General features: G+C 46.1%; 1 protein-coding gene across 6 annotated transcripts in view; it reads right to left on the bottom strand.

Annotated features, from left to right (window-relative positions):
• KLHL3 (kelch like family member 3) overlaps positions 1–24,526 on the bottom strand; it is a 65,324-nt gene extending 40,798 nt beyond the window's left edge. The window contains exons 1-4 of one of the 6 annotated variants that reach the window (XM_041119290.1): positions 23,208–24,371; positions 18,328–18,347; positions 14,833–14,878; positions 1,833–1,949 (exon numbers count right to left, since the gene is read on the bottom strand). In XM_041119290.1, the coding sequence (XP_040975224.1) occupies positions 1,833–1,949; positions 14,833–14,878; positions 18,328–18,347; positions 23,208–23,992 (968 nt within the window). In that variant the 5' untranslated portion in view covers positions 23,993–24,371. Of the gene's footprint in view, positions 1–1,832; positions 1,950–9,680; positions 9,863–14,660; positions 14,900–18,327; positions 18,348–23,207; positions 24,372–24,433 lie in introns of those variants that run through there. The other 5 variants (XM_029997765.2, XM_029997764.1, XM_029997766.1 and 2 more) reach the window with 5 other exon arrangements.
• Positions 24,527–25,347: the final 821 nt, after the last annotated feature.

Below are 25,347 nucleotides of genomic sequence, written 5' to 3'. Positions count from 1 at the left end.
GTTGGAAAACAGGAAGAAAGTAGGAATTGGTAGTCCGTGCTCTACATTCACCCCACTTTGGAAGGGGGACGGCAATGAGGGAAGCTCTTTAACAGCCTCTTAACGGAGGCTTCCTCATTTCCTTCAGCTTATGCAGAAGGGGCTCTGTTCAATTCCTCTTTAGACTATAGTTATCTAAAGTACCACTCGTGAAATGAATTTCATCTACGAAAGCTAAAAATTTCAAGTGAGCAACATATAGCAGATAGGTTAAAGGCTTAGCAAGATTTTTCTAGACCCTCTGTATGAGATTTCTGGATGCATTTGGAGGCACTATTATTCAAGATAGCTATTAACATTGATTGTTGACAGCTTAACGGATCCCTTACCACAGACACGAGAACTGTATAATCCAGAACAACAGCAGAAGCTGACAAAAAGGAGGACCCAGAAGAAGAAAACATCAAACAGGTGCTTAAGGGCAGCTTTCAGTCTTCTACATTTGATCACTTCAGTATTGCACAAGTTCTAGCTAACTACAGGCACTAAGAAACATTGTCCGTCTCCAGCTATTCCCACTACGCTTCAATTAACAAAGGAATAATAGTAGCACAATAGATTTCTGAATATAGCTGCAGAAACCTCTATTTTCAGATCCTTTGCTTTCAGTACAAAGAAAGCACTAGAGGGATGCCAATTAAAAAAAAAAAAAAAAAACCAAACCAAAACCAAACCATACTCCATGTAATTGTTACAAGGGAAGGACATTTCCATTTTCTGTTCCTATGCAACTGAGAACCGCTGTCAGACATCTGTGGAAGGAGACATTTCTAATCCTTCTCCACACCAGAGTACGTGTATATTGGGAAACTACTTAATCACAGAAGAGAGGTGGCTATTACAGCACCTTTTGAGTACTTTGAGCGTGCAGGAAGAGTAAAGGGTGTTATCTGCTTTCATCGTACCATCTGGACACAAAGGGAGCACATACGTTCATGGGTATGACACATGTACTTTCCATAGGAATCCTTTTAAAAATTGGGTTTCTAATCTCTATTTGAATGATAAAGGACTCAAGCGAACCAGCCAGAGAAATGCTCGCTGAACTTCTATCTGGTTCATGGGATAACAACAATCAAGAAACAACTCGGGTTTAACCACCGCCACCACACTGCTGATGTGATGACAGCAGTTCTTGAAGACTGTGTTTGCTGATGTTTTTTCAGCCTCCATTCTCCCTGTACCCACGCAGCTGTGTAGAGATGAAGGTGTTCTCTTTTAACCAATATCTGGATTTTCAAATTTGCAAGTAGAGTGCTGACATTCTTCCTGAGTTGCGGCTTTTTTTTCACTCCCTACTTTGGGGTGCTAAGCCCAGACTGAGCGACACTGCTAGTTAAAGAGAATAAGAACAGTACATTAATAATGTTTGGTCTGTAATTATGCGTAGGTGTCTTAGTGTCTGTAATGTTCTATTATTGGTTTTCAGACCATTAGCTCAGTTAAGAACATAGTTTACAGAACACAGTTTACAGCTGAATTTGCTGTAAGTAATGGAAAAAACTAAATGAATTATCATCTATGACTGAAGGCTATTGCTCAGATGGTTTTGAGCCATAGCTGGCTTCCTTCTGCTGGGAAGATGGAGAGGTCTGAGACTGGGAAGAGCAACCCACCACAAAAGGGCTATATTTTAGCTGTCTCTTCCTACTTGTTGATTAATCCCCTACATGCAACCATTAGCTGTGACAAAGATGGCACAGATTTTTTTGTAAGTCTCCCAGGAGCCTTTCTGTTCCAATCAGCACATTTCTGCTAAACCAGAGAGGGTCCCCATTAAGTCAAAAGTGTACCTCCGTAATTCATTCATGACCTTGAATGCCTTTCTCATGTGAGAGGGGTTGACTGTCACTGTGCGCTGGTCCTTTTCATCTTCAGCTGCCTCAGAGGATCGGGAACTCTGCTTAATGCTAAAAACATGGACAAAAAAAAGGAGTAGAAAGTTTGATTCAATGACACTTTAAAAAAAAAAAAAAAGTATCATAAATCTGCAGCACAGGGTATTATGCACGGAGTTACTGGCGTGTTTGTCAGCCTGCTCAGGTTACCCATGTGAAGAGCATCAAAAAATGCAGCTACTTCTGCATGAATGTTGAAAGCCAACCCAGCCCACATTTCAGTCAGCAGCGAAGAAAAGGAAAAAGTGCCAAACACTTGAGGACAAAGCCCAGCCTTACAGGCTTCAGGCCAGGAAAGCAGTATAAGTTGAAATTCAAGCCAGAACATAATTGCCTCACTGAATAGAAATAGACTTCAGCACTGGGAACTACAAGAGTACCATGGATACTTTAACATCCATACAGAGAAAGAGAAGTTTAGTCTTCAGTGTCCCATCTGAAACCGCAAGCATACAATACATGACTTGTATCTTCTTCTATAGAGGCAAGTAGAAAAGGACTATTAAAACTCCCTGCACAGCTTCCAAAGCATTAGCTTTAGAGGCCACATCCCGTTTCCATTTTAGAAATAGGTCTATTTAGTGCCACTGAAACATATAGCAAGAATTATTAAACCAGACCTTCCTACCAGAACCACCAGTTATATAGGTAATATCAAACCAGATGCACTCACTTATGTGCTATGTTTAACCAGGCCAACAGGTGCCTAAGGCACATACATGTCCTCATTACTTTGTTGGGAGCACTGGCTCTTTACACAGAATTGACATCAGGTCAATATCTCTACTTCCCTGATCTGAAAGTGCGTGAAATCACCCGGAGCTAAAGGTTTCCACCTACGAAAAAAAGCTGCACTTGGAGCCAGGTCCCTGTTCTGCTTACAGCCACGGCTCACCCCTCAAACCTGCCAGCAGGCAAAGGCAAACAGGACAAATCAAGTAAGGTTGTCCATGTCGAAAGCCAACCCCAGGCGAACGGCAGACCTCAGCAGGTAACCCCGTGGCCACCATGCAACAGATCGGAGACCTTCGCAGAGTTTTGCTTCCAAAGGACGGTCTCCCTCAGCTTCATGTTTGTCCCCTCCTCCCTGCCGCCTTTCTTAGTTGGGCTTGTATCATGATAAAAAAGGCTGAACTGGGTTAAACCAACAGTCTGGGCAGCCCAGCATCCTGGCTCTACCTGCAACCAGAAGATGATGTCTGAAGAAGGGTGGAAGGATCCTTCCCCAAAACAGCCCGCCAGCCTCTGCTAAGGTGCTTATGCATGCACATATATATCTATATATAAGTATACTCACACACAGTGACTTTTCCTTTGAAAAACACTATTATTCACAATTTACAACCCCCTGACAGTGTGAAGCCCTTGCTGAACATTACACCCTCCCCGCTGCCGGCTCCCGACCGGTGGCTGTTACCAGCACGACGTCCCTTGAGACCACACGAACCTCTTTGCCCCCCCCAGCTGTCCTCGGTGGGTTGCATTGTCCTTCTTCTAGAAACAAGATGCTGAATAGCAGCCAAGCTGCGCCCAGCTCGAATACACGCCTGCATACTGAGCGGCCTCCAGCTTTGTGCCCAAGACAAAGGTTAATGCCAAAAACCAGCCAAGTCCAATTCTTTCACTTTGCTGAGCAAGTGAAATATTTTCAGTCATAAGTGAAGCTGCAAGGCTGAGCACAACATCACTCAGCACATGTCCCACTGAGGGAGACAACTTCCCAAACTGCGTTACAGTCATCATCCAATTAGTTTAGTATGGCTGGATTAAAAGAAAAAGAAAAAAAAAATCAGAAAGAATACCTTTTGTTCAATGTTCAATATTCAGGGGACTGGTACCAGGCAACGACGCGACCAGCTTTTCTGTCCCCAAAGAAAGCTGAACTCATTCTGTGCCACACGTACCGCCAGCAGCGTTCACGGGCACGGAGCAGCGGCGGCTCTCGGCTCTCCCCCAAGTCCGCACGCCCCAGCGAGGGAGAGTCCTTGCTCCAGGGACATGGCCAAATTCAGCTAAGCCTCGGTGTTTTATCTATCAAAAGCCCTGGTTGAAATCTTAGGCCAAGCAAAGTTTGACCACAGCTTTAAACACCCCAGCATAAACCCTTGCTTTTTAAACAGCTAAACACGCCCTTGCGGCGCGCCGGAGCCAAGGCGTGAAAAACGAGGCTCTGGAAGTGCAAGTGACTTCGCTGAGCTTTCAGTCTCCAAAGCCAAAACACGTACAGGAAGCAAACAAAACAAACAAAAAAGAAAGAAAAAGAAAAAAAAGAAAGTGAAACCAAAAGGCGGTGACAGGGACAGCTGTACCCATCCCGCCGGACTGCCGCAGGACACCGCTTCGGTCACCGTCAAAGACGGACCTCGTGGGATCCGAAATCAAGCGATGCACACCAAAATCATGGGGCTTCTTTAATAAGCAAAAGCACACCACTGAGATTTATTTATTAGCACTCCAGTGCCGGAGACGAAAGATATCTTATGTTCAAACTTTTCCGATGGCAAAAGATACAGTTCAAAGGACACGACAAGTTTCATTAAACACCAAAGTAAATGTCAGATCAACAAGCCTTCATAAAGCCTCAACTCCACCAACATTTGTCCGTGTATTTTAAAAGTAAAACCTTGCTTCAGACTTTCTGAAAAAGATTAACCAGTTGTTCCTAAAAAGCATGAAAAGTAACTTTTTAAAAAGCATCCTAAAAGCATCCTCAGCTTTATTAGCAGGGGTGGATTTCACATTTTGCCAACGGCTCACCATAAGAAAATACTGCAGATTGTCTGGTTAAAAACTTCTTTCAAAAAAATCAAGATATGCTATTTAAAGTTTTTCCAAATGACTCATATAAAAAACACATTTGAAAAATTAATGGCCAAGAGCCTTTAACTCATCTTTGAGACTGACTCAGCTTCCACAGAACTGTGTTCCAGTAACGGACGGAGGATGATTTTATCTGGGAAAAAGACTTCACACCCCCATGCACACACTCTCAGAGATCACCGACACATTTCCAACGTAAAAACGCAAGAACCTAAACACTCCGAGCGAATGCAACCTGCCGCAAAGCAAAAGCTACCCCTGAGAAGACCAAAACAGTGCATTGCATAGCCCTCTTCTGGGGTATTTTTCCCCACAACACTAAGAATTATTACACTTATTACACTGTTATTATATTAATGGAGCATAGCAGAGGAGGACCAGGGTCCTCTGATCAAAGGTACTGGCCGAGACCACCTGGACGTGCTGGAGCCCCTGCACCCTGTGACTGCAGAGACTTTCCCCCCAGCACCTTCACGTTTGCCTAGCTGATGTCCTACTACACCAGCGGGACTCGCAAGCCGGCTGCCAGGAGCAATTTGTTCTATTCCTGGGCTATCCGAGGCCGTGCACCGAGCAAATGGACAAATGATTTAATTTCCCTGGGCCAGATGAACATCCTTGTCAGGGACACAGCAGGATTCTCCTAAAATAAGCAAAGAGGTTCTTACTTTCATGGAGTGCCAACCCCACCGCCACCTCCCGCATGGCCTTTCAACGCTGTCCCCAAGCAGAAAAAACGAACCCTGATTTGAGAGTCCCTAATTAAGCCAGCGATGCTAATTGCAACCCCGCTTGCACCGTGTTCCTCCTCCCCAAGACCCACGAGCAGGGCTCGGCTCAAAGAACAGCTCCTGCCTGAGCGTGGCCGCATCCCAACCGAGAGGTATTTTAAAAACCCATAACCTGTAGCTCTGCTGCATGCAGGTATCAACTATAAAGTTGGGTTGCCTTAGTTACCAGCAGTAATTACAGATGTCTTTGCAGATTCTACGTGAAAGAATAAAAGCCTCGCTTAGAGCTAAACTGTCCCCTGGCAAGATGATTGCTGTTCGTGGTAAACCCCAGGAACAAAAATCCCGGCTCTGCCAAAATCAATTCTACCACTGGCTTTACTGGAGCCAGGAGTTCACCCTAAAGGAGGAGCAGATTTCAAACGCACTCTCCTTCGGAGCAGAGAAGGATGAGCTTCTGCTCATGTTTCTGGAAGGACAGCCCTGGGCTCAGCTCCTAGCCCACACGTGGACACCACGAAGGTCCCTCTCCACCAGGTTCTCGCCTTGGAGAGGTGATGGGACTCCAGATATACCCAGTCCAGCCCAGCTTCATCCCACTGGGCAGCACTGGTGGTGGTGGTTGGGGGGGTCCTCTGGGAGCTGCTCTCGTCTCCTGGCTGCGGACCCCAGGCTGAGCTCCGCTCTCCTGGGCTGTCCCGTAACGCCGCAGAGCTTCGGCCCCCCAAAGCTGGCCAAAAAGTTAACGGGGCTCGGCGACCTGCCTTCCTGCAGCGCGGGCAATCCAACACCTCCGCAGGCACTTCTATCCTTATATTAACTTAAAAGTGACATGCTAAGTGTAAATTTTCAAAGCCTATGGGGCTTCTTTGTGGGATACGTTACAACCATCCCCGTAACATGTTCATCTTCAGTTTCTGAGAGGTTTGACATAGCTCTGATCTAAAAGTTTGATAGATGCCCAATAGCAGTTACTAGTGTTCAAAACTTAAATGCCTCTACTAAGATAAATGGAGACCTAAATATTAATTTAGTCTTCGCAAAATGAAAAATCATTTTACCTTAACTGGCATAATTCTCTGTTTAGAATCAACAGCCAAAATCATGGTGCGAATACATTACGCCCCATAGTTTTATTCCTCGAGTCAGGCAGACACAGTAAGAAAAAGATGTCAGTGTAATAGCATATTTATAAAAATCTCAATTTCCGAATTTGCCTTTAGGTATATACAAAGATAATAAAAAAACCATGACTGAAGGAATCCAAATATTGAGATGGATTTTGAGAGGATTTCAGAGAAACATATTATGATTAAAACACAGGGGATATAGCATAACGGAAAGGACTTTTTTGGTTTTTAATAGCAATATTATTTTCTTATTTTGTTGAACTTTTTCAGTGCCTACATCAACATGGAGACATTAGCTTAGAAAAAACACACAACTGGTATACAACAGATCCCCAAAAGGATATTCGTATCAAAGGAGACCTCGGGGGAAAAGCAGACTTCAGGAACTACTGAGAAGAAAAGTCTTTGCTGACAGTAATGGAAACAACACAAAATAACTCAAATATGACAATACCGTTTGCTTTCAAAGGCAAATATTGTATTTCTCAAACAAATACTATTAAGAGACTACCCTCACTCAAACATAAAGTTAAAATTACAGGCATTTTAACTCTTGGGGGGGGGGGGGGGGGGGGGGGGGGGGGATCAACATTCCAGGAGCTTTTTTCCTATTCAAACTCAAACACATCTTACTAATTCTGCACCAGAGTACCATGCCTGATTGTACAGCCTTATGTAATTTCGCCATAAAATGAAAGTCCCTATCAGCACAGTAAAAGAAAATCAGGATTCTGAAATAATTTACTGCCAAATGTGAACGTTTCAGTTTAAATCCCCCTTGCCCCTGGCTGCTTCTGCCCATGTGCAATGACATGGGCACATGACACCACTGAACAACTCGGATGTGCAAGTTATCAGGATATTTGAGTCCGGGCAGGCTTCGGACCGGAGTCAGAGGTGATGCGAGCACCAGTAACACGTTCCTCACTGACTACAAAAATGGAAAAAGCAGTAACATTAAAAACCAGGGGGAATTCTGCTGTCGTGAAAGTCACAGAGTATAAAATCTGAGGCCTAAACCGCATGACATAGATCCGAGTTGAAATGCGGGGCAAAAGTACAAAAAAAAGGGAACAGAACCAGCCCACGGTGCTGGCCCACCAAGGTCATTTTTTAACACTTCCTCCCAGGACTTGCTCAGAGCAGGCAAAGCAGCCTTGGCGCGGTCCCACACGATGTGCCCTTTCGAACCAGAAAGCAGGTGAATATTTCCAGCTTTCCTTGCCAAGAGTCAAACCCCACATCGTTACTGCCCATGAGCAGTTCAGGGCCGCCTTCCTCTTCCTGAAAACTAGAAATACAAGCAGCAATTTGGGTAATCATTCCTCACTTCCAGAGGCAGAGAACATGCTGATGGGGACAGCGCTTCATGCCCTAAAAACACATGGTCTGGAAAAAAAGGGTGAGGCATAACAGTCCAGGTACTTTCCCGGTGACTTTTTCACAGCTGTATCCCCAGCAAAAGGCCTCCAGTCAAAATGAGACCATTGCCGGTAACCATAAAAAAAGGTAATAAGTAATAGTGCCAAGGATGATCCCAGCCTGAGGTATCAAAACAGCTCCGCTCCACTTCCTCAAACACTAGACTCATTTATAAAGAAAAAAAAAAAAAAAGGAAAACCCATTCCATGGGCTAGCATCTAGCATGATGAGCTAGGATTTCAAGGCACTTGAAATTAATTAATATCTGGATTACTATCCAGAGGTGGCCATTCACACCCTTATGGGAAGCAGCAGCCCTACAGTGTAATTTAAAGAGAGATGTGGCAGACTGAAAGTTTTGGTTTGCACATTAAATACACAAACAATTGCAACCCTTGAGTCACGTAAGGGTAGAAAGCTGCCCTTCGGAGCTTGGAAAGCAACTCCCACAGGCTGCTGCAAGTGTTTTCCCTCAACAGAGGGAAAATTTCCAGAATTTGGGGATTGACCCCGGCTTAATTTTCCAATGTGTCATATTTAAACAAAACTTCTGTCAAGCCCTGACGATCAGTACTACCAGCGGGTCAAGCCCCCTCTTTGTTCCCCCACCCCCTGCAAGGTCACCAGCACAAAAGGAAGCACTCAGCATATCCTGTTTTAAAAAAAAAAAACAAAAACAAAAAAACAACACCCAAGCCAGCTTAATGTTTAGTTTGAAGCAGTACAAGTGAGCTTCTGGTGTGCGAAAGGCACCCTGACAGAAGGGGGGAAGAACGAAGGCAGAGCACAAACACTGAACGCGAACCGGCATCTACGAAGTCCCTGCGCAGCAAAAACCTCTTTTATGCATTCAGGGGACATTAGGTCGACTCTGCGAGCACTTCTGCACGCAGGTTTTGGGGCAAAATAGCTGCCTTGCAGGAAAACAAGTATATATGGCCCAGCTACCATGCGAGGAAGACACGGGATCCCCTCCTGCCTGCCGTAACACCCGCGCAGCGTACAGCTTCCACATACCCAGGCAGGTAAATCCACCACAGACGTTACAGATTTTCATTCATTACTCAGAAAAGCAGCAAATATCAGGGGTTATGCCTTCAACCGAATGACGGAGCGAGCTGCTGGAGGTTCCGGACACAAGCGAGGCGGACACAAGCCCAGCGTTTTACGAGGCACATCTTATTGATGGAGTGACCCCGCGGCACCCCAGCCCACCTTTCCTGCCCCACGCTGCTCCACGAGCGATTTTCGAAAACACCCACCGGCGCAGCCTTCACCTTACCTCGTAATTCATCTCTAAACCGCATCCCGCTGAAAAAAAAAAAAAAAAAAAAAAAAAAAAACCAAAAAAACCACTCTCTTCCTTCGGTTTGGGTACACGGGGCGAAGCAGCCCGTCACCATGACATTGCAACATCTAGTAATACCACGGCAGGCGCTCATCGCGGGAGGGATTTCTGCAAGCGGGCAGGAATGGGGAGGGAAGGGGGGGGGGGGGTCTCCCCGCATGCCCGGGCACAGCCCCGGAGAACGGCATCCCCCCCCCCTCCCTCCGCATCCCTCCGGGCAGGCGCTGCACCCACCCCCCCCCCCCCTTTTCCGAAGCCGCGGTGGCCACAAAGGCTCGCCGGCGGTCCCTACCTCTCCTCCTCCATTGTGGGGTGCGGCGGGGAATCGGGAAAAAGGGGGGGGGGGGGGGGCCCAGGCTCAGCGCCCCGGGGCCGGCATGGCTGCGAGCGGCCGCCCCCGCCCCGCGGCCGCTTCCTGCGGGAGCGGAGCGCTGCCTGGCCCCGCCGCGCCCCGCCGCAGCGACTGCCGCCGCAGCCCGCACCGCCCCCCGCCGCCTCCTCCTCCTCCTCCTCCTCCTCTTCCTCCTCCTCCCCGGCGGGCTTGCGAGCGTCTCTGGGCAACGGACCTCCTCCTCGTCCCCGCCGCCCGGCCCGGTTCGGTTCGGTTCGGTTCGGTGCCCCCAGAGCCCCCCCGGCTCGCCCGGGCTCCGGTTCGCGCCGCTGGCGCAGTCCCCGGTGACGGCAGGACGGAACGAAATAGGGCAATGGTCCGCCCCGAGCCGGCCTCACGGGGGGGGGCGAGCGGGAAGCCGACGGGTAGAGGAGGGGAGGGAGCAGCTCCTGCCCCCCCAACATCCATCCACCCACCCACCCACCCGTTCTTAGTCCTTCTGTCGGAGCCGTTGCCTCCGCAGCTCGAGAGCTGGCCTCTGGGGAGGCGGTGGATGAGCCCTAACTACTGTAAATCCTTGCAATCTGTAGACTAAAGAAAAAGTTTTAGCGGACTGAAAATCCCCAGTACCGACCGCGAGGTCAAGCCCACGCGGGAGAGGACCGGCGATGCTCAGACCTGCTGACGGGGGTCCCAGCCCCCCGAGGTCTCCCCGCTCCCTCTGCGGAAAGCGGGGACCTAGCCTCCAGTTCCACAACTTGTAAAAATCTTGCTGTCCTTCCGTGCAATCGCTCAGGGCAAATACATGCTGCACAGGCAATAGGGGTCCTTCTAAACTGCAGGTGCTTTTTAGCCTGAAGCACTGGACTAAATCACATTTGCCATTTTTATTCCAATTGATACAAATGCAGGGACTTTTACGTAAATCTTTTTTTCCTCATTTTATTAAAAGATTTTCCCCAATCTTATTCTGCAACAATGAGGCCCTAGAGGTTAATTATAATAAAGACAAGAAACATTTGCTTTCTTCATTACTCTTCCATTCACAAAATGTTCTTGTGCAAAGGAAAGAGATAAGTAGAAGTATCGAGAGATTTCTCTTGCAAGATGCCATTCCATCTCTTTTGTAAATAAATTACCTCTTTCTTCTACATTTTTCCTCAAACCACGTCCTCAGCCTAAGTTTCATACATCTTTTAAAATATATCAGCAATGACAATTGAACCTTCCGCACGAGGGTTTCGAAAGCTTTTTGAGATTCTTAACTAGTCCTCACCCCCATTCTTCAGATAAGAAAACTTAACACACCTGGAAGTTAAAGGACTTTGATAAAGTCGCATGGGGATGGAGAGTCGAGAGTCCTGCTGTTTAAACACTGTTTGGCAGCCTCCCCATAAACAGAAGAAATACAGATAAAGCCATGAAGTGAAACCTCACCCAGGATTCAGGCAAAATTCCTGCATATTCCCTTTGAGAATAACTATCAGTTTAAGACATCCAGATCCTCAAGTAATTCCCCAGTGTCCATTCAGCCTTACACTCCTGATGCACAACGTGCAAAACTGCAAGACACAAGAGTTCAAACCGGAGAAAAAGTAACTATACTAAAAATGGCAGAATTTACCTAGAAAACGCGGGCTAGAGCTCATTTCCACCAAGTCCCTCAGTAATCATAAAAAGTCCAGAGCAGGTCCTGAAATTGCTGCGAAGTACCTGTCTATTTTTATTAACACATATATTTTAAATAACAAAATATTAGGCTTTCACCATAAAAATCTACATCTTGCCTCAGTCAACCAGGGAACTAGGCACCTAGGTTGAACCAAACCAGCAATACCTTCTTACGTGCTTTGCCCCACTAGCGCATATACCGCTGGACTCGCTAAGTGCCAATAGCAACCATGGAAAGGCAAATCCCAGTGACAAACAAGAGCAAACCAGTGAACAGTCCTTGCTGGAATGGGATGAAAGCCTGTTCCAGTAATCAGAGATTAACTTTATAGCAGCCTTGCAAAATAATCATGACTGGGTAACAAACCCAATACAAAAATTTCTTGCTTGTTTTTAAGTGCAAGACTGGTATCTTGAAAAAGCACCCAGTTAAAAGGAATTAGTAACACCTGATAGGTGGAATTTTTCCAGCCTCTTTCAAAAATTCCTAGTCCCGATTCGCCCCTAAATTCCTCCTACATCTCATCTACCTTCAATCACTGACAACCATACAACTGATGCTCAGTGTAGAAAGGTCCACAGAACGCCTGCTCCAGCCAGTACCACTGTCCCTTGGCCCACCAAAACCTTTCCAGATTCCTGCGACAATCTTCAGATCTACCGAGAGATCAAACCCCCCAACTCTAACGAACCACAGAGAGAGGAGAGATCAAAGCATTGCCAGTGTCCCCAAGACAGCAAGGAATTTCTTCAATAAAAATGCCAGGAAGGGAGGGGAATAAAAACAATCCCTGCCAATCTGATCCAAAACTCTCTCCTGGCCCAAAGTCTGGCAGCTGGTTTAACCCTGAGGTTGTTAAGTAAAGCACATCGAGTGCTTCCGAGAATTTAATTCTGTGAAGAGCACCAATACACTCGGACAACACCCTGTCAATCTCCACAGCTTCAGCAGAAGTCAGAAAGAGCCCCCTCCCCAAAACCCAGCAGAAAGCAAACTGCATCAAGGTGGAAAAAAACCCCTTCTGGCTCTGCAAGGCAAACTGGAAAAGCCCTGAATCACAGGATCGTACAGCTTAAATACAGTGCAAACAATGATTCAGGAACCCTCCGCTCTCCTATATATACCTGTTTCCAGGTATATACCAATATACATGTTCCAAAGATCCATGTCATAAACAAGTTGCTGTCTTTAGCAGCTCTCCTTTTTAGTTGCATAATCCCCTCCACGAAATTATTAATCAACTTTCTTAAATAACTATGGCTTCTGCACCAAAGAGCTGTGAAAGGTATACACAAAACACTGCATTCACGGAAGCTTCCAAGGCTGCATCTTCTCAGCCTAAATGATTTTTCATTCTGTTTTTTAAAAGAGATATATATATATATATTTTTAGATAAACACATATGTTTATCTAGGTAAACATATATTTTTTTATAAATGCATGTATTAAGTGTGTGTGTATATATATATTTATCTTTGTCTGAGTGACCAACCTGATCCAACCCTGAAGTTGGTCCTGCATTGAGGGGCGTTTGAACCAGATCACCTCCAGAAGTTCCTTCCAACTAAACTTCTTCTGTGATTCTAACCAAATAAACATTCATTTAGATAGCTCTGTATTTAGACCATATGTTTTCTGGGAACAGGTCCGCTAAGGAAATTAGTTTAAGAAAAACAGTGAAAGGCACCTACTGGAATAGATGCCTTGGTACCTCAGCGGCTAACTGAAGCCACTGGAGGTGGTACTTGGGTACTGCGCTGGCTCCCAATGGACCCGGAGCACGGGGCGCCTTGGCAGAGAAGTCCTGACGGTATTTGCTGCCCAACCGCTGCTAGAATTTAGAGCATGCCATATTGCCTTCACATAACAAGACCAAAACAGCAGCTAAAATTTAGCTACTACAGCAACTCACAGGGATCCCAAGTTACCACAAGGTTCAAAAGGAAGCTCTAGGAGACCACCTAGGTAGGGACCTTCCCAGAGCTGGAATCAGTGATGTTTTGGCAGCTGAAGCTTAAGAGGTAAGAGACTCCTACTGAAGCACTGTTTTCTGAAGCATGTGTTTTGTACAGGAGAGAGGGCTGGAGCATCCACCCCAGCACTCTCCCCCCACCAGGACCCTGCTCCCCAAGCAGAGATGCTGCAGAAGCCGTCAGCATCTCCAGCCTCCGGGACTGTTGCCCTCTGCTGGTGCATGTCCTGTCTGTCGCAGGGCAGCAAAATTGGGGTTTATGAAATATGTTTTCCTTTAATCTTTAACATAAATCACCTTTCCTACAAAAATAGTGGGTTTACTCCAGTAGTTTCATCATAACGTTACCACCTTTAGCATAACCACCCCTGGCCATCTTCACCCCAGGCTGTGATTTCTGGGGCATAAGCCATTCCATCGCTCACCCTACCCAGCAGTAACAGATCCGCTGAAAACGTTCTTCCTGCTCCTCCTCTTACTCTTTCCTGTAGCAGAAGCAATTGATGTCACCTGAAGTCAGCTATGTCAGAAGCACAGACTTCCTGCCCTGTAGTCTTATTACATACTTATCAGAAACTCGCTGGAAGATTTTCAGATAGATTTTATGGTTTAGAATTGAGCACTCAAAAGGAAAAATTAACGTTCAGGAAGAAAGCTGTAAAAACAACTGTTGGGGGCACTGGAACAAAGGCAAAGGCCAGTATTCAGATGCCTAAATACTACCAAGTCCCTCTGCCTCATAAGCCCTTAGTTTTGACTCCCATTTCTGCACCTACTGAAGTGTACAGTTCTCGCTACAGGCTGAACACATGGACTTAAGAAAAAATTTAGGCTATGGTCCAAAACGTGGGATTTTTTTTTTCCCAAAAATTTTTGCTTAAGATATCATTTTAATGTGATTCTTTGTCATTATACTATATCCCTTATTGCTTCCACTACTACCTTCTGCAATTAAGGGGAAGCTACCCATAGGCTTCATAAAGATGATGTATGGCTTAATTAATATTTGTACACTGTAACTCTGAGGCCAGCATAAACAAACCTATTCTCATTCAGCATCTCGCCACCCCAACCCAAGTCTCTTTACTATTACTCCTTGTATACTCATTGCCTCGCTCTCTTCTCGGAATTTTTTAAAACATTTCATTTTTTTATTCTTTGCAAAAGCCAGGAACACAGTCCACCACCCTAGTACTGTAACACAACATGCCGCAATATGAACGCGAATGAGTAAATCACACAGCTGCCACACATGAAAATTTAGGCAAGATTATTTCTGCAGGCACATTATTTTACCTGAACGGAAAAAGCTGTCTCATGCAGCATGTCTTCCTCGCAGGTAACGGATTGTCCTTCATTACCCTGCTTGGTATTTCCTGGGCAAACATCTTTTTCTGCTCAATCTCCATAGCATATTCAGAGTGAGAACCGTATGTCAGGGGCTCAGCTCGGGTTTCTGGTCACTTACTGGACTTTTGCGGTGTGCTTTTCAGGGCTCAGCTTTCCCATCCTCTCTCTCCACGCAGAAGCGCACCCTGTGAGGGAGAAAGAAAACACGCTTTGAGAAGGCATTAGAGCGCGTGTGGCACCAGCTCGTTGCAACACTTTTGGCATAGAGCAGCACCAGCAATGAAACAAGCTCAGCTCTTCCTTCCCAATCTTCCTTCCAAAGGCGATGTTTCTCAACATCATCTCAGCTGATTCCCCAGTACACAGAAATCAAGACCTCCCCATTGCCACCAGCTACACACAAACTCAACGTTAACACTTCCAAAACACACATGGTGCTGATTCATCACCAAGCTCATTCCTCAAAGAGGTTTTAAAAGTAACTTTGGTACCACAGAGCAGAAGCACCAATTCTAGCTGGTGCTGGGTGAGTAAAAGAAAACTCCAATAACAACTTCCAAATAATATAATTACAGAAAAAATACTTTGCCCACATCTAATATCACAGAAAATAATGGACGGGTGGGCCTAAAGGGAAAAAGGCATGGCAATTCGCTCCAGGTTACTCACTGCAAAGGCTTGAAACACACACCCCCACCTTGTGCTCCTGGGGATCTCTCTTTTTCAAGAGGATACATCGCCACGAAAATAATAGTAGAAAGCTGGCATTACTTCTCTTGCAGAAGACACTTTGCTAAAGAGCCTATGCAAGAGGCATTAGCAATTACAACTGCAATCATCCTGCAGTCCAGCAGTGATCTCAGGCGGAGAAGCCCTGAACTTGCAGACAGACAGGACTCAGGAGCTCTCTCCAGTAAACGGAGCATCGTTATTCCAACAGGCCCAAATGAAGTCACACAGTGACGGACTTTGGCCAAATTTGTTACCCGGTAAACTTAAAAGATTACTAAAACCTGAAAAGCTACTAGATAACCACATAGAGAGAATTGGGAATTTAGCATCAGAAATCTTCCAGGACTCTGCAATCCAGCCAGGGAGCAGTCAGTGAGCCCCAAATCAGAGGACACCCCTTCTGAGGAGGGTGGGGACCTGGAGGATGAAATGGGAGTAAACTATTTCAAAACACAGCTGACAGTGCTGTGCTTTTATACTCTAGCTAGGTAAGCACAGCCTCCTCCCCGGGCCATGCCCTGCCCACGTTGTCGTAATTTGTCCATCAGGCTGTGTGGTTGGGAGAGGGAGGCTTTCCACTGAAGCTGTGTTAGTATGCAGTAAAAAAAACATGACTATTGATCCACAGAGAAAGAAAACAAGTAAAAAGACCATGGACCTCCAGTCCCAAACACTACTCGTGCATTTTATCCAGCATTGCTTTAATCCAAGTCTATCCTGGAAATGGGGACTGGATTCCTGACCTTTCTTCTTCCCAGTCAGTGCCTGCAGTGACTAGACTCACGCTTCCTTCCCTCCGGGATTTTGTGGAAAGCAGTATTTCTTACAAAACAGAAAAAGTCCATTGTAAAACCACAGAAAGCAACAAAAGTTACAGAAATGACAGAAGAGACTGAGATGATATTCATCTTTTATATTGACTAGATTACAGACTAACAGCATATGTTCAGATGTGTAGCTTTGCATGCCTTTCAATTCCAAACCGTATTCCCAGAGAGAACAGGGCTTCTGTGAGACAAACTAGTTGGCAATTGCATGGTATAAAGTAGCATTTGAACAACTGAAGTATTTTCAGATTCGTCAGCTCATTCTGCTTCTAAAGAATTTTTCTGCAATGTTCATCAGTGATTTGTACTTTGATGGTAGTGAGCAAATATATATCTTGACATATTTCCAGCCAGAAACTTAATCCCTTTCTAAACTGGCATCAATTCCTTACTGCATTACACATGAAAAGAGGCATTTATAGTAATGTAATGTACATGTAATATGTATCAAAATTATACATAGCTTTACATAGTGTAGTTTGATTTTTTTTTTTTTTTGAGGAAGACCTTTTCTTTCCAAATCTGTGTATTTTCCATTTGTGAAAGCATTCAGGAATGAAACTGTACGCATCAAACTAAGAGGGTTAATATCCAGATGCCTCAGACAGATGGCATTATTAGTCTGACTGGGCTTGACATCTAGTTTTCAAAGTTAAGGAGCTTTGGTTACTTGGATGGCTGACAGTCTGAGAATAGCCCGTGCTCTAAGCTTGATGCTTTCTGTAACAGAAATAGGCAATACTACAGCTTTGCCTAACAGACTTTTAGCAAAAAAAAGTTACACCAAGATCAGCTGCACTGAGAAAGTACTTAAGAAAATGCTGTTGCAACTTTTAGTTTAGGACTCCTACTGGCAAAGGCTGAACCAAGGACAGAAAACAGTAATAGAATTTTATTTTTTATGCTGTTGGGTTTTTTGCTACAGCCTAGACCTGAAGTGTTCCATCTTTTTAACTGTTCAGTCTATTCAGCAGATAGGAGAACTACAGGAAATACAAGAATCTGAAGAATGTCTCTCTTCTACACCAAACTACAGCTTTACAGCCCTTGCTCTTTCAGTGTTCCCACTACTCATTTTCCCCACAAGATGGGTTAAATGTTTTTAAGGGGAACACAGATATGATTAAAACACTCTTAGAACCATACGAACAAGAGGTATCAGTTCAAAAGTAGCTATATATTTCCTCCCCTTTATACATAACAGAAATTGAGGAGAGTTCTGAGAGCAGAGAAGGCATAAAGACTAGGATTTGTCAAAGGAACATCAAGGAGGAAAGCACTCAACTCCATCAGCCCCTTTACAAGTCCTAGTATGCAGGTAAATGATAGAAAATTCCTAGGTAAAGGTACATAGCAGAAAGACTTTCATCTTGTTACAAGAAATATACATCTGACACCGGTCAACAGTAGTACTTACATTACAGTACAAATAAATACTCATTAAAGTTAAGTAGAAGTAATGTACGTGTGTGCATATACATGCACATACCAGTAATAACAAAGTAGTAATACTTCAATAGGAGACCTAAAAAAAGCCCATTAACAAAACCAAATAGTGATTGTTCAGGCTGGCTTGAAACTCCTTATGGTGCGCTTGCATCGTGAAATACATTTTAAAGTGAAGCAGGGATGTAACTGTTTTATTCATTTAAGAAATACAAAAATGACAAGCAGAAAACTCATCTTTAAGGGATGCATACACCAGATCACAGAGTCAGTTTTGCAAAAACCATGAAATAACCCATTGTTTTGTAAACTACACCTCTGGCTAAGGTGAAAGATGGAAATTTTGGGGGCACACTTTCAATCACCTAATACTAATCCAAGGTATTATATACAGACACAGAGTTTGAAAGACATATTGGAAATTCCTTCTTCCTATTAAAAAAGCTTAGAAAGCAGAGGTCCATAACAACGTATACCATGTAAACGTGGTACAAACTGTTGATGACGTGATAAACACTAATCCGTAACAGCTACAACAGGACAAGCAATCCTTTTAAAAAAGGCTTGGATAAGCTACCTTCTATTAGAAAACCAACCATCTCGCAGACTGTAGGAGCAAAATCCTACTCTCACAAAACGCACCATGTTTTTGTTTACTGTGTGCACATCAGAAGGGTGCCCTCCAGTTTTTATTTTTTAGAGATTAATTAACAATTTAAACCAAACTTCTGCATTTTAGAAAGCACATTCTGAGGTACGTAGAAAAAAGAAGCTGCTCTATTTTCAGACTTGAATGGGAGGTCGGGGTCCTCAGCACCACTCAAGGCTCAGACCCTTTTCAGCAGCAATAGGAATGCCTTTATATTGCGACAATAGTATCAGCTGACAGGGCAGGATAATAAACCAGTGTTCTCACCTAACCCTATCCACTTAGGTCTTCCAATGCTAAATGAAAGCAAAATTTGCTTTACAGAAGGGATCTAAGTTGGGGGAGAAGAACACCATCAAGTGTTTGAGGACTTTAAATTACATTTTTAACCACCCTAAATATTTCGGCTTCACTGATTGTTAAGTATGTATGCACAAAGTATCTGATAAGAGTTCAAGCACACCTCCTGTCAGTGCCCCCGCTGCGCACACCGCTGGCCTCCCAGCAGGTCTGCACTCCTGTAGGCAGAACTGGGAGTCCAACAGCTAGTACTGCAGCTGCACCACTTGCAACTACTTCAACACACAACACAAACCCAAAAGCTTACTCAACTCTGGAGGGTAAAGATTGTCCACCTAAGTATGCTACGCAAGCCTGCAGGGCAAAGCGCAGCTTTTATTTTGCAAATCTGTCACAGCTGTAACACAGTCAGTGACCCACAGAGATTTACTGTGATCAAAGCTGTTTCAGCTGCTACTGCTGTTCTAAACTACCTTTTCATCACCTAGTGTTAAAACAAACAAGTGAGAGGTACTTTCACCGATTTCTGCAAGTATCAATTAATTACTTATACAGGTGTTTAGCATGTTTCTCTTTAATGCAGTAGTCATCAGTATTATAAAAGTGTATGTTAGGCTAATAAAATTAGCCAAATAAAATTTACAAGTCACACAAGAAGCAGTATCAAGAACAAATCATACTTTAGAGTAGACATGAATACCCATTGCTATTAAAAAAGTGCGCACATCACAACACACTGTGCTATACTGTGATACTGTAGTCCCTGAAAAGCTTTGTTTTGGGAAATTTCTTTTTGTTCATGCAGATTACAAAAATAAAAAGAACATCTGTGTTTAAAGAAAACTACTGCACTTTTACTTTCATTATTAAATGCTGAAAGTAAACTAATTGCTCTCACTTCCTATTTCTCACAGGTGAAACCGACACAATCCAGCATTCATCCCTGAACAGAAGGCCATTAAATTATTGAGATAATTTCAGACACATACACTTCAGAACTAAACTACAAACTAAGGAACAGCAAACTAAAGTTACTTTATTTCTATCTCCATGACCATCCTAGAGCAACTGCGCAGTCACAAACTTCTTTATTTACATGCCAGCTCTATATTTCATTTCATCTTAGCTCTTCCTACACACCTCTATGCAGACAAATCCACCCAGGGGTCAGAAAATTACTAAATACCATTAAATATGTAAGCAAAGCTTTAGCAACAAACCTCTTCTGTTTACTAGAAACCGTACTAGATATATGTAGCCTTTAAGTCACTGTCTCTTTAAGGCTACCCAATACAGACGTGCATCTCTTACTGTACTCCGCAGTACATCCCAGCATTACTGCCCCTTATTAAACACGCGCTCACACGAGTTACCTGCACTGTCCCAAGGAAGTTCTTGCTCCCAAGAGACAAGAGTCAGAGCAGAGCAAGTCCCACCTACCCGAGACACTCACCACATAACACTGTTAAACAGATGACAATCTTTTGAGAAAGAAATTAGGTAGCATACTCCCTAATATAGGTGCAATTTCTGGGATCTACTTTTTATTCTAGAAAAGACATTAGTCCTACAAGAAGACTATTACGTACAGATAATCAAACAGCATGTTTCAGTACAACAGTTCTCAAAATCGAGCCATAGCTTGGCAAAACTCTCAGATTTCACACATGAAGTCACTTTTCTAAAAAACCTACTTGTTTCTAGTATCAACATATTCTTTCGCAGCACGTAACACGTGAAAATACCATAAAGCTACAGCTGGCACACAAATCTTTACCTTCCCAAGTCAAATGACAAGCCACATCACAGAAGTGAATTTAACTATTTCTTTCGAAACCAGGCTGTCCCCTGCTAAGGTTAAGGCAATTCACTGTTGCAAGGGACTAAATCATATGCCCCAACTAACACAAGACCTAGATCTCAGTAGTTCACTTCAGCTACAAAAAGGCAAGCTGTGCTTCAAGTGAAGTTCGAGGATGACTGTCCAACACAGTTTTAAAGCGCAAAGGTAAAGTCAAAAACTTCAAGCCCAGTGAACTGAAACAAAACCAACCACCTGAAGCTATCTGCCAACAAGAGCTGGTCTTGCAGTGTTTTACAAATACTTCTCTGAAATGACTTGCACTTTCAACAACGTATCAGTGATACTGGTTCACAACAGAGGCTAACAAGCTTTTGAAATAAAAAAATTACAATATAATTGCAAATACCAAGTTACTTAGAACCTATTTATAAAAGCTAAGCCAAAGAGAACCAGTTTCACTATGAGAGCCATAAATTACCAGAATCAAGAGGAAACTCAGTTCTTGGTTTAAATCCTGATGATACCAAAAGGTTGTCCTGTTTATTTAAGCTCACATAGGTAATTAAGTTGATGCTAGTTTTACTTCTAATAGCAACAAAAAGACTCATTTCAACTAAAATCAGCGTCAGGTTAGACTGACACCAAAGACTGACAATACCTTGAAATTTCATGCAAAATCCTTCAGCCCAGAAGCACAAAGACCTAGACGTTTAACTTTCCACTGGAATCAGCAGGAATTACGTGCCTAATATCTTGCATATCTGGAGCAAAGCCAAAAATCAGCTTTTAAGATGCAGTCCCATAAAGCATCAGCATTAAAGACTAAGTGCTTAGAAACCTGAAGTCAAAATAACTTCGTACTTTTTAAATCCATGCCCCGTATCACACATACTCTCACTCAAGCATATAAAGGAATTCAAATCTTTATTTGATATCCATAAACCCATAAACGTTGCTATTCTATATTTCTATGCAGGAAGGCAGTTTTCCCCTAAAACATTATGCTTTTTAATAAACAACAAACTTTAATTCTATTGCGTGAAAGGGCTACAAATATACATTTGTTAATCAAGCAGACTACACAGATATTTTTGCTTTACAACTGGCACCTATGTTACTGGTACACTTAGCTGGCTCATTTATCATAGCACTTTGCCCACGTAGTTTAGATTATCACTTTTTGAAATATGGGCAACTGCATTTAAAAAAAAAAAAAAAAAAAAACGTGCTCAGGCAGGTATTGCAAATCCATTCCTTTTTTCCAGTGAATACTCATGGAGCCCATCTTTAGTCACATGCAGATGTCATTGCATTCTACACCAGTCATCTAGTGGCATAAAATAACTTTCAAAAGTCTAGTACAATTGTTAGCGAACCAATTTTACTCCTGCTGTAACGAAGCCTGCAGCAAGGGGGCTGCCATCCTGTCGGTAGATGGTGCTGCGAGAGATTCTCGGGGAACTTTAATGAAGGACAATAGTTCAGAGTGAAAAGTCTGTTAACCCGGTACTATGAAAACAAGTATGCGTTTAATAGGAGGGATAAATGTCGACCCTTTCCTGGAAGGAATCATACACAGACAAACCGATAAGAGGACTTGAAACTAAGCAATTGGAAATTCTGAACATTTTATATGAATGAAGCACATGCTTAACACAAACTATTTCTTCAAAACTACACAGTACATACGTTGATGGAAAAGTCCTATAGAAAAAATTGACCAACCATGTCAGCACATCAAACTGCCTAGTACAAGATGGTGGATGCACACAAACTGCGTAAGTGAGAACGAGTATTTAAAAACAGACCACATCCACGGATTAGTACTTCAAAAATTTCTCTGTCGAGTGTTTGAAAACCAATAAATCCACTAGGGGGGTAGCAAAAAAGTCAATCAGGACCTTTACTGGCAATAAAATATTTACTCTAAGTACATAGAGCTTTTAAAGCAGAGGAACACTTGCTTCAAACCTAGAAAAGCCATAGAACCGTACGGAATGGATCCTAGGAAAAAAAATTAGACATGTAAAGGTCAATGAACACAATGATTTATTTAAAAAATAAAAAACGTAAAAACGATTTTTTTTTTTCCTCCTTTACAGAAATGTTAATTTCAGTCATGGGATCCGAGTAGATTTTGTAGAAAAAAATGTAGTAGCCAGGTATCGAGTCCTTACAACAAAGGAAATTCCCCCATAACCCTCCCCAGTTTTTACTCCAGATCAGCAAGACACTTCCCACCCCGTACCCCCAAAAAAACAAATTAAAACAAGACATTTTTCGTTGCTAGTATAAAAACGACCAAGGTCCAAGTAATAATAAAAAAATAGAGTCCATCAATGACTGTAACACAAAGTATGTGTATGTGGGGCCCAGTCCATCTTCAGAGAGAAAGAAGTGGCACAGGCAGCAGAGGCGACCCCCAGGGGGCATTTAGGAGCTGCTCCCACAGCAGGGAGGCATTTAAAAGGAGCTGCCCTTCGGCGAATGAGGGGAGAAACCATTTAGAAGCTGCCCCGTATCAAAGGGAGGGCTCTCCACGCCACCCCCAATGGGTATGGGCGCTCCAGCTCAGAAAGAGCCGCCCCCGTAGCCTCCCCCACCATAGCCTCCTCTGTACGGTCCACTGTTACTGCGGCCCCCCCCAGTTGCCGCCCCCTCCTCCACCTCCTCCGCCGCTCTTCATGGGGCCGTAGGAGGACTGGTGCTGGCTGTAGCTGCCGAACCCGCCGTACCCGTTGCCGTAGTCGCCGCCTCCCCCGCCGCCGCCGCCGCCTCCGTAGGAGCCGCTGCCGTAGGAGCCGTAACCGCCGCCGCCGCCACCTCCTCCACCGTAGCCGCCGTAGCTATTGTAACCGCCGCCTCCCTTGGAAAGGCCGTTGTGATCCCGGTTGCCGGATCCGCCGCCGCCCCGACCCCTTCCTCCTCCTCTGCCTCCCCGGGAGGGCCTGGAAGAGCCGCCGCCGCCTCCCCCGCCCGACTGGATGTCCTCCTTGGGCACGGCCTTCTTGACCTCCACGCGGTGGCCCTGGATGGGGTGGAACTTGACCACGGCCGCCTTGTCGGCGGCGTCGTGGTTCTGGAAATAGACGAAGCCGAAGCCGCGCTTCTTCCCGCTCTGTTTGTCGGCGATGATCTCGGCCTTCTCCACGGGGCCGAACTGGCTGAAGTGCTGCACCAGGTCCCCTTCGCCTACGTCCCCTTTGAGGCCGCCCACAAAGAGCTTCTTCACCTTAGCGTGGGCCCCCGGTTTGGCCGAGTCCTCCCGGGACACGGCCCGCTTCAGCTCCACCGCGTTCCCGTCCACGGCGTGGGGGGAGGCGGCCATGGCGGCGTCGGCCTCCTCCACCGCCGAGTAGGTGACGAAGCCGAAGCAGCGGGAGCGCTTGGTCTGCGGGTTGAGCACGACCACGCAGTCGGTGAGGGTACCGTAGGCCGCGAAGTGCTCCCGCAGCCCGGCCTCCGTGGTCTGCACGTTCAGGCCGCCGATGAACAGCTTGCAGAGCTGCGAGTTCTCCATGCTGCCGCCGGTGCCGGGGCTGCGCCTGGGCCTGGCGCCGAGACTCCTCCTCCTGTTGGGGGGCAGCTCCGAAGGTTTTTTCCCCCCCTTCTCCGTCTTGCCGCTTGCTTTCCCCCTCGCTCGCTGCCAACAGCGCGACCTCACGGCTGCGGCAGCCGCCGGCGATGGGCTCCCTCGGCCTGGCCCGACGCCTTCGCTTCGCCTCACCTGACCAGCAGAAGTAGACGGGGCGTCCCGGCTGCCGCCGCTCACCGCAGAAAGGGGGGGGGGGGGATGTGGGGACGGGGGGGGGAAAAACACAGGCACGCACAAAATGGCGGCTGCTACTTCTCCAGAGCTGGGCCGGCGACTGGTGCCCACACAAAGGGGACGCTGGGAGCCCCGCCCGCCCGCCCGGCCGCCGCCAATGAGGGCGCGCCGCCGGCGCCGTCCGCGACTCACCTTTAGGGGCGGGGCTCCGACCGCGATCGACGAGCGCGGCGACTAATCAGAGGTCGCGACCTCCGCCGCGCGTCGGCAAAAGGCGCGGGGGTTGGCCGGTGACGGGCGCGGCGGTGCAGCCAATAGAGTCGCGCTAGTAGCGGCCGGTGATGCGGCGGCGCCTCCTGCGCGCGCCGAGAGAAGGGGCGGGGCCGGCCCGGGCTGCGCCAATGCGTCAAGCCAACGGACGGGAGCCAATGGGCCGCCTCCGGCGCGGCCGCGCGCTTTCTCCCCGGCGGCCCCGCCCCGCGGGCGGAGTGGTCGGCGGGCGGCTCGCGCGGGACCGTTTGAAACGCTGACCGTTAGGCGGCCGCGCGCGCCCCCCGCCCTGTCACGGAGGGACGTTTCCACACACACACACCGGGCGTCCCCCGCACCTCAGACCCGGCGGGCTTCGCTATCGTCCCCAGCCTGAGGCGCCGCTGCCCCCTCAGGGCTCGGCCTCGCCAGGCTAAGCGCCGGGAGCAGGCGTTACCGGCGGACCGAAAGCTGGCCCAAGCCCGGTCCGGTAGGACTGTTTACCTGCGGGCTGTGTTCCGTCCTCCGCCTCTGTGGGCCCCAGCCTTGCACCTTGGTTTCCTTCGGCGCCGCTCGCCTTCGGGGCAACACGGACAGGCTGTTCCTGACGGGGAGCGGCTCCCCCTCTTGGGGGTTTTGACCGTACCGTTTGGTCCGGTTCCTGTCTGCTGCCTCTCAGCGTTAGCCGGCTCTTCTTCCCTCATTTGTGTCCGTTTTCCCCTCTCCAACATGCTCCCTCAGGCAGCGTCTTCCTCGCTTTTCCTGCTACTGTTTCCTCCGCCGTTTCCCAGTCCTCTTTCCAACCCTGCTGCTGCCTCCTCACTCTTAAATCTCTCCTTGGCTCGAAAAGGAGGTAT

Source organism: Aquila chrysaetos, chromosome 22, assembly GCF_900496995.4.
Source record: "Aquila chrysaetos chrysaetos chromosome 22, bAquChr1.4, whole genome shotgun sequence".
Taxonomy (NCBI): Eukaryota; Metazoa; Chordata; class Aves; order Accipitriformes; family Accipitridae; genus Aquila; species Aquila chrysaetos.
Note: the sequence above shows the minus strand (reverse complement) of the source record. Positions and strands in the feature narration are given on the sequence as shown.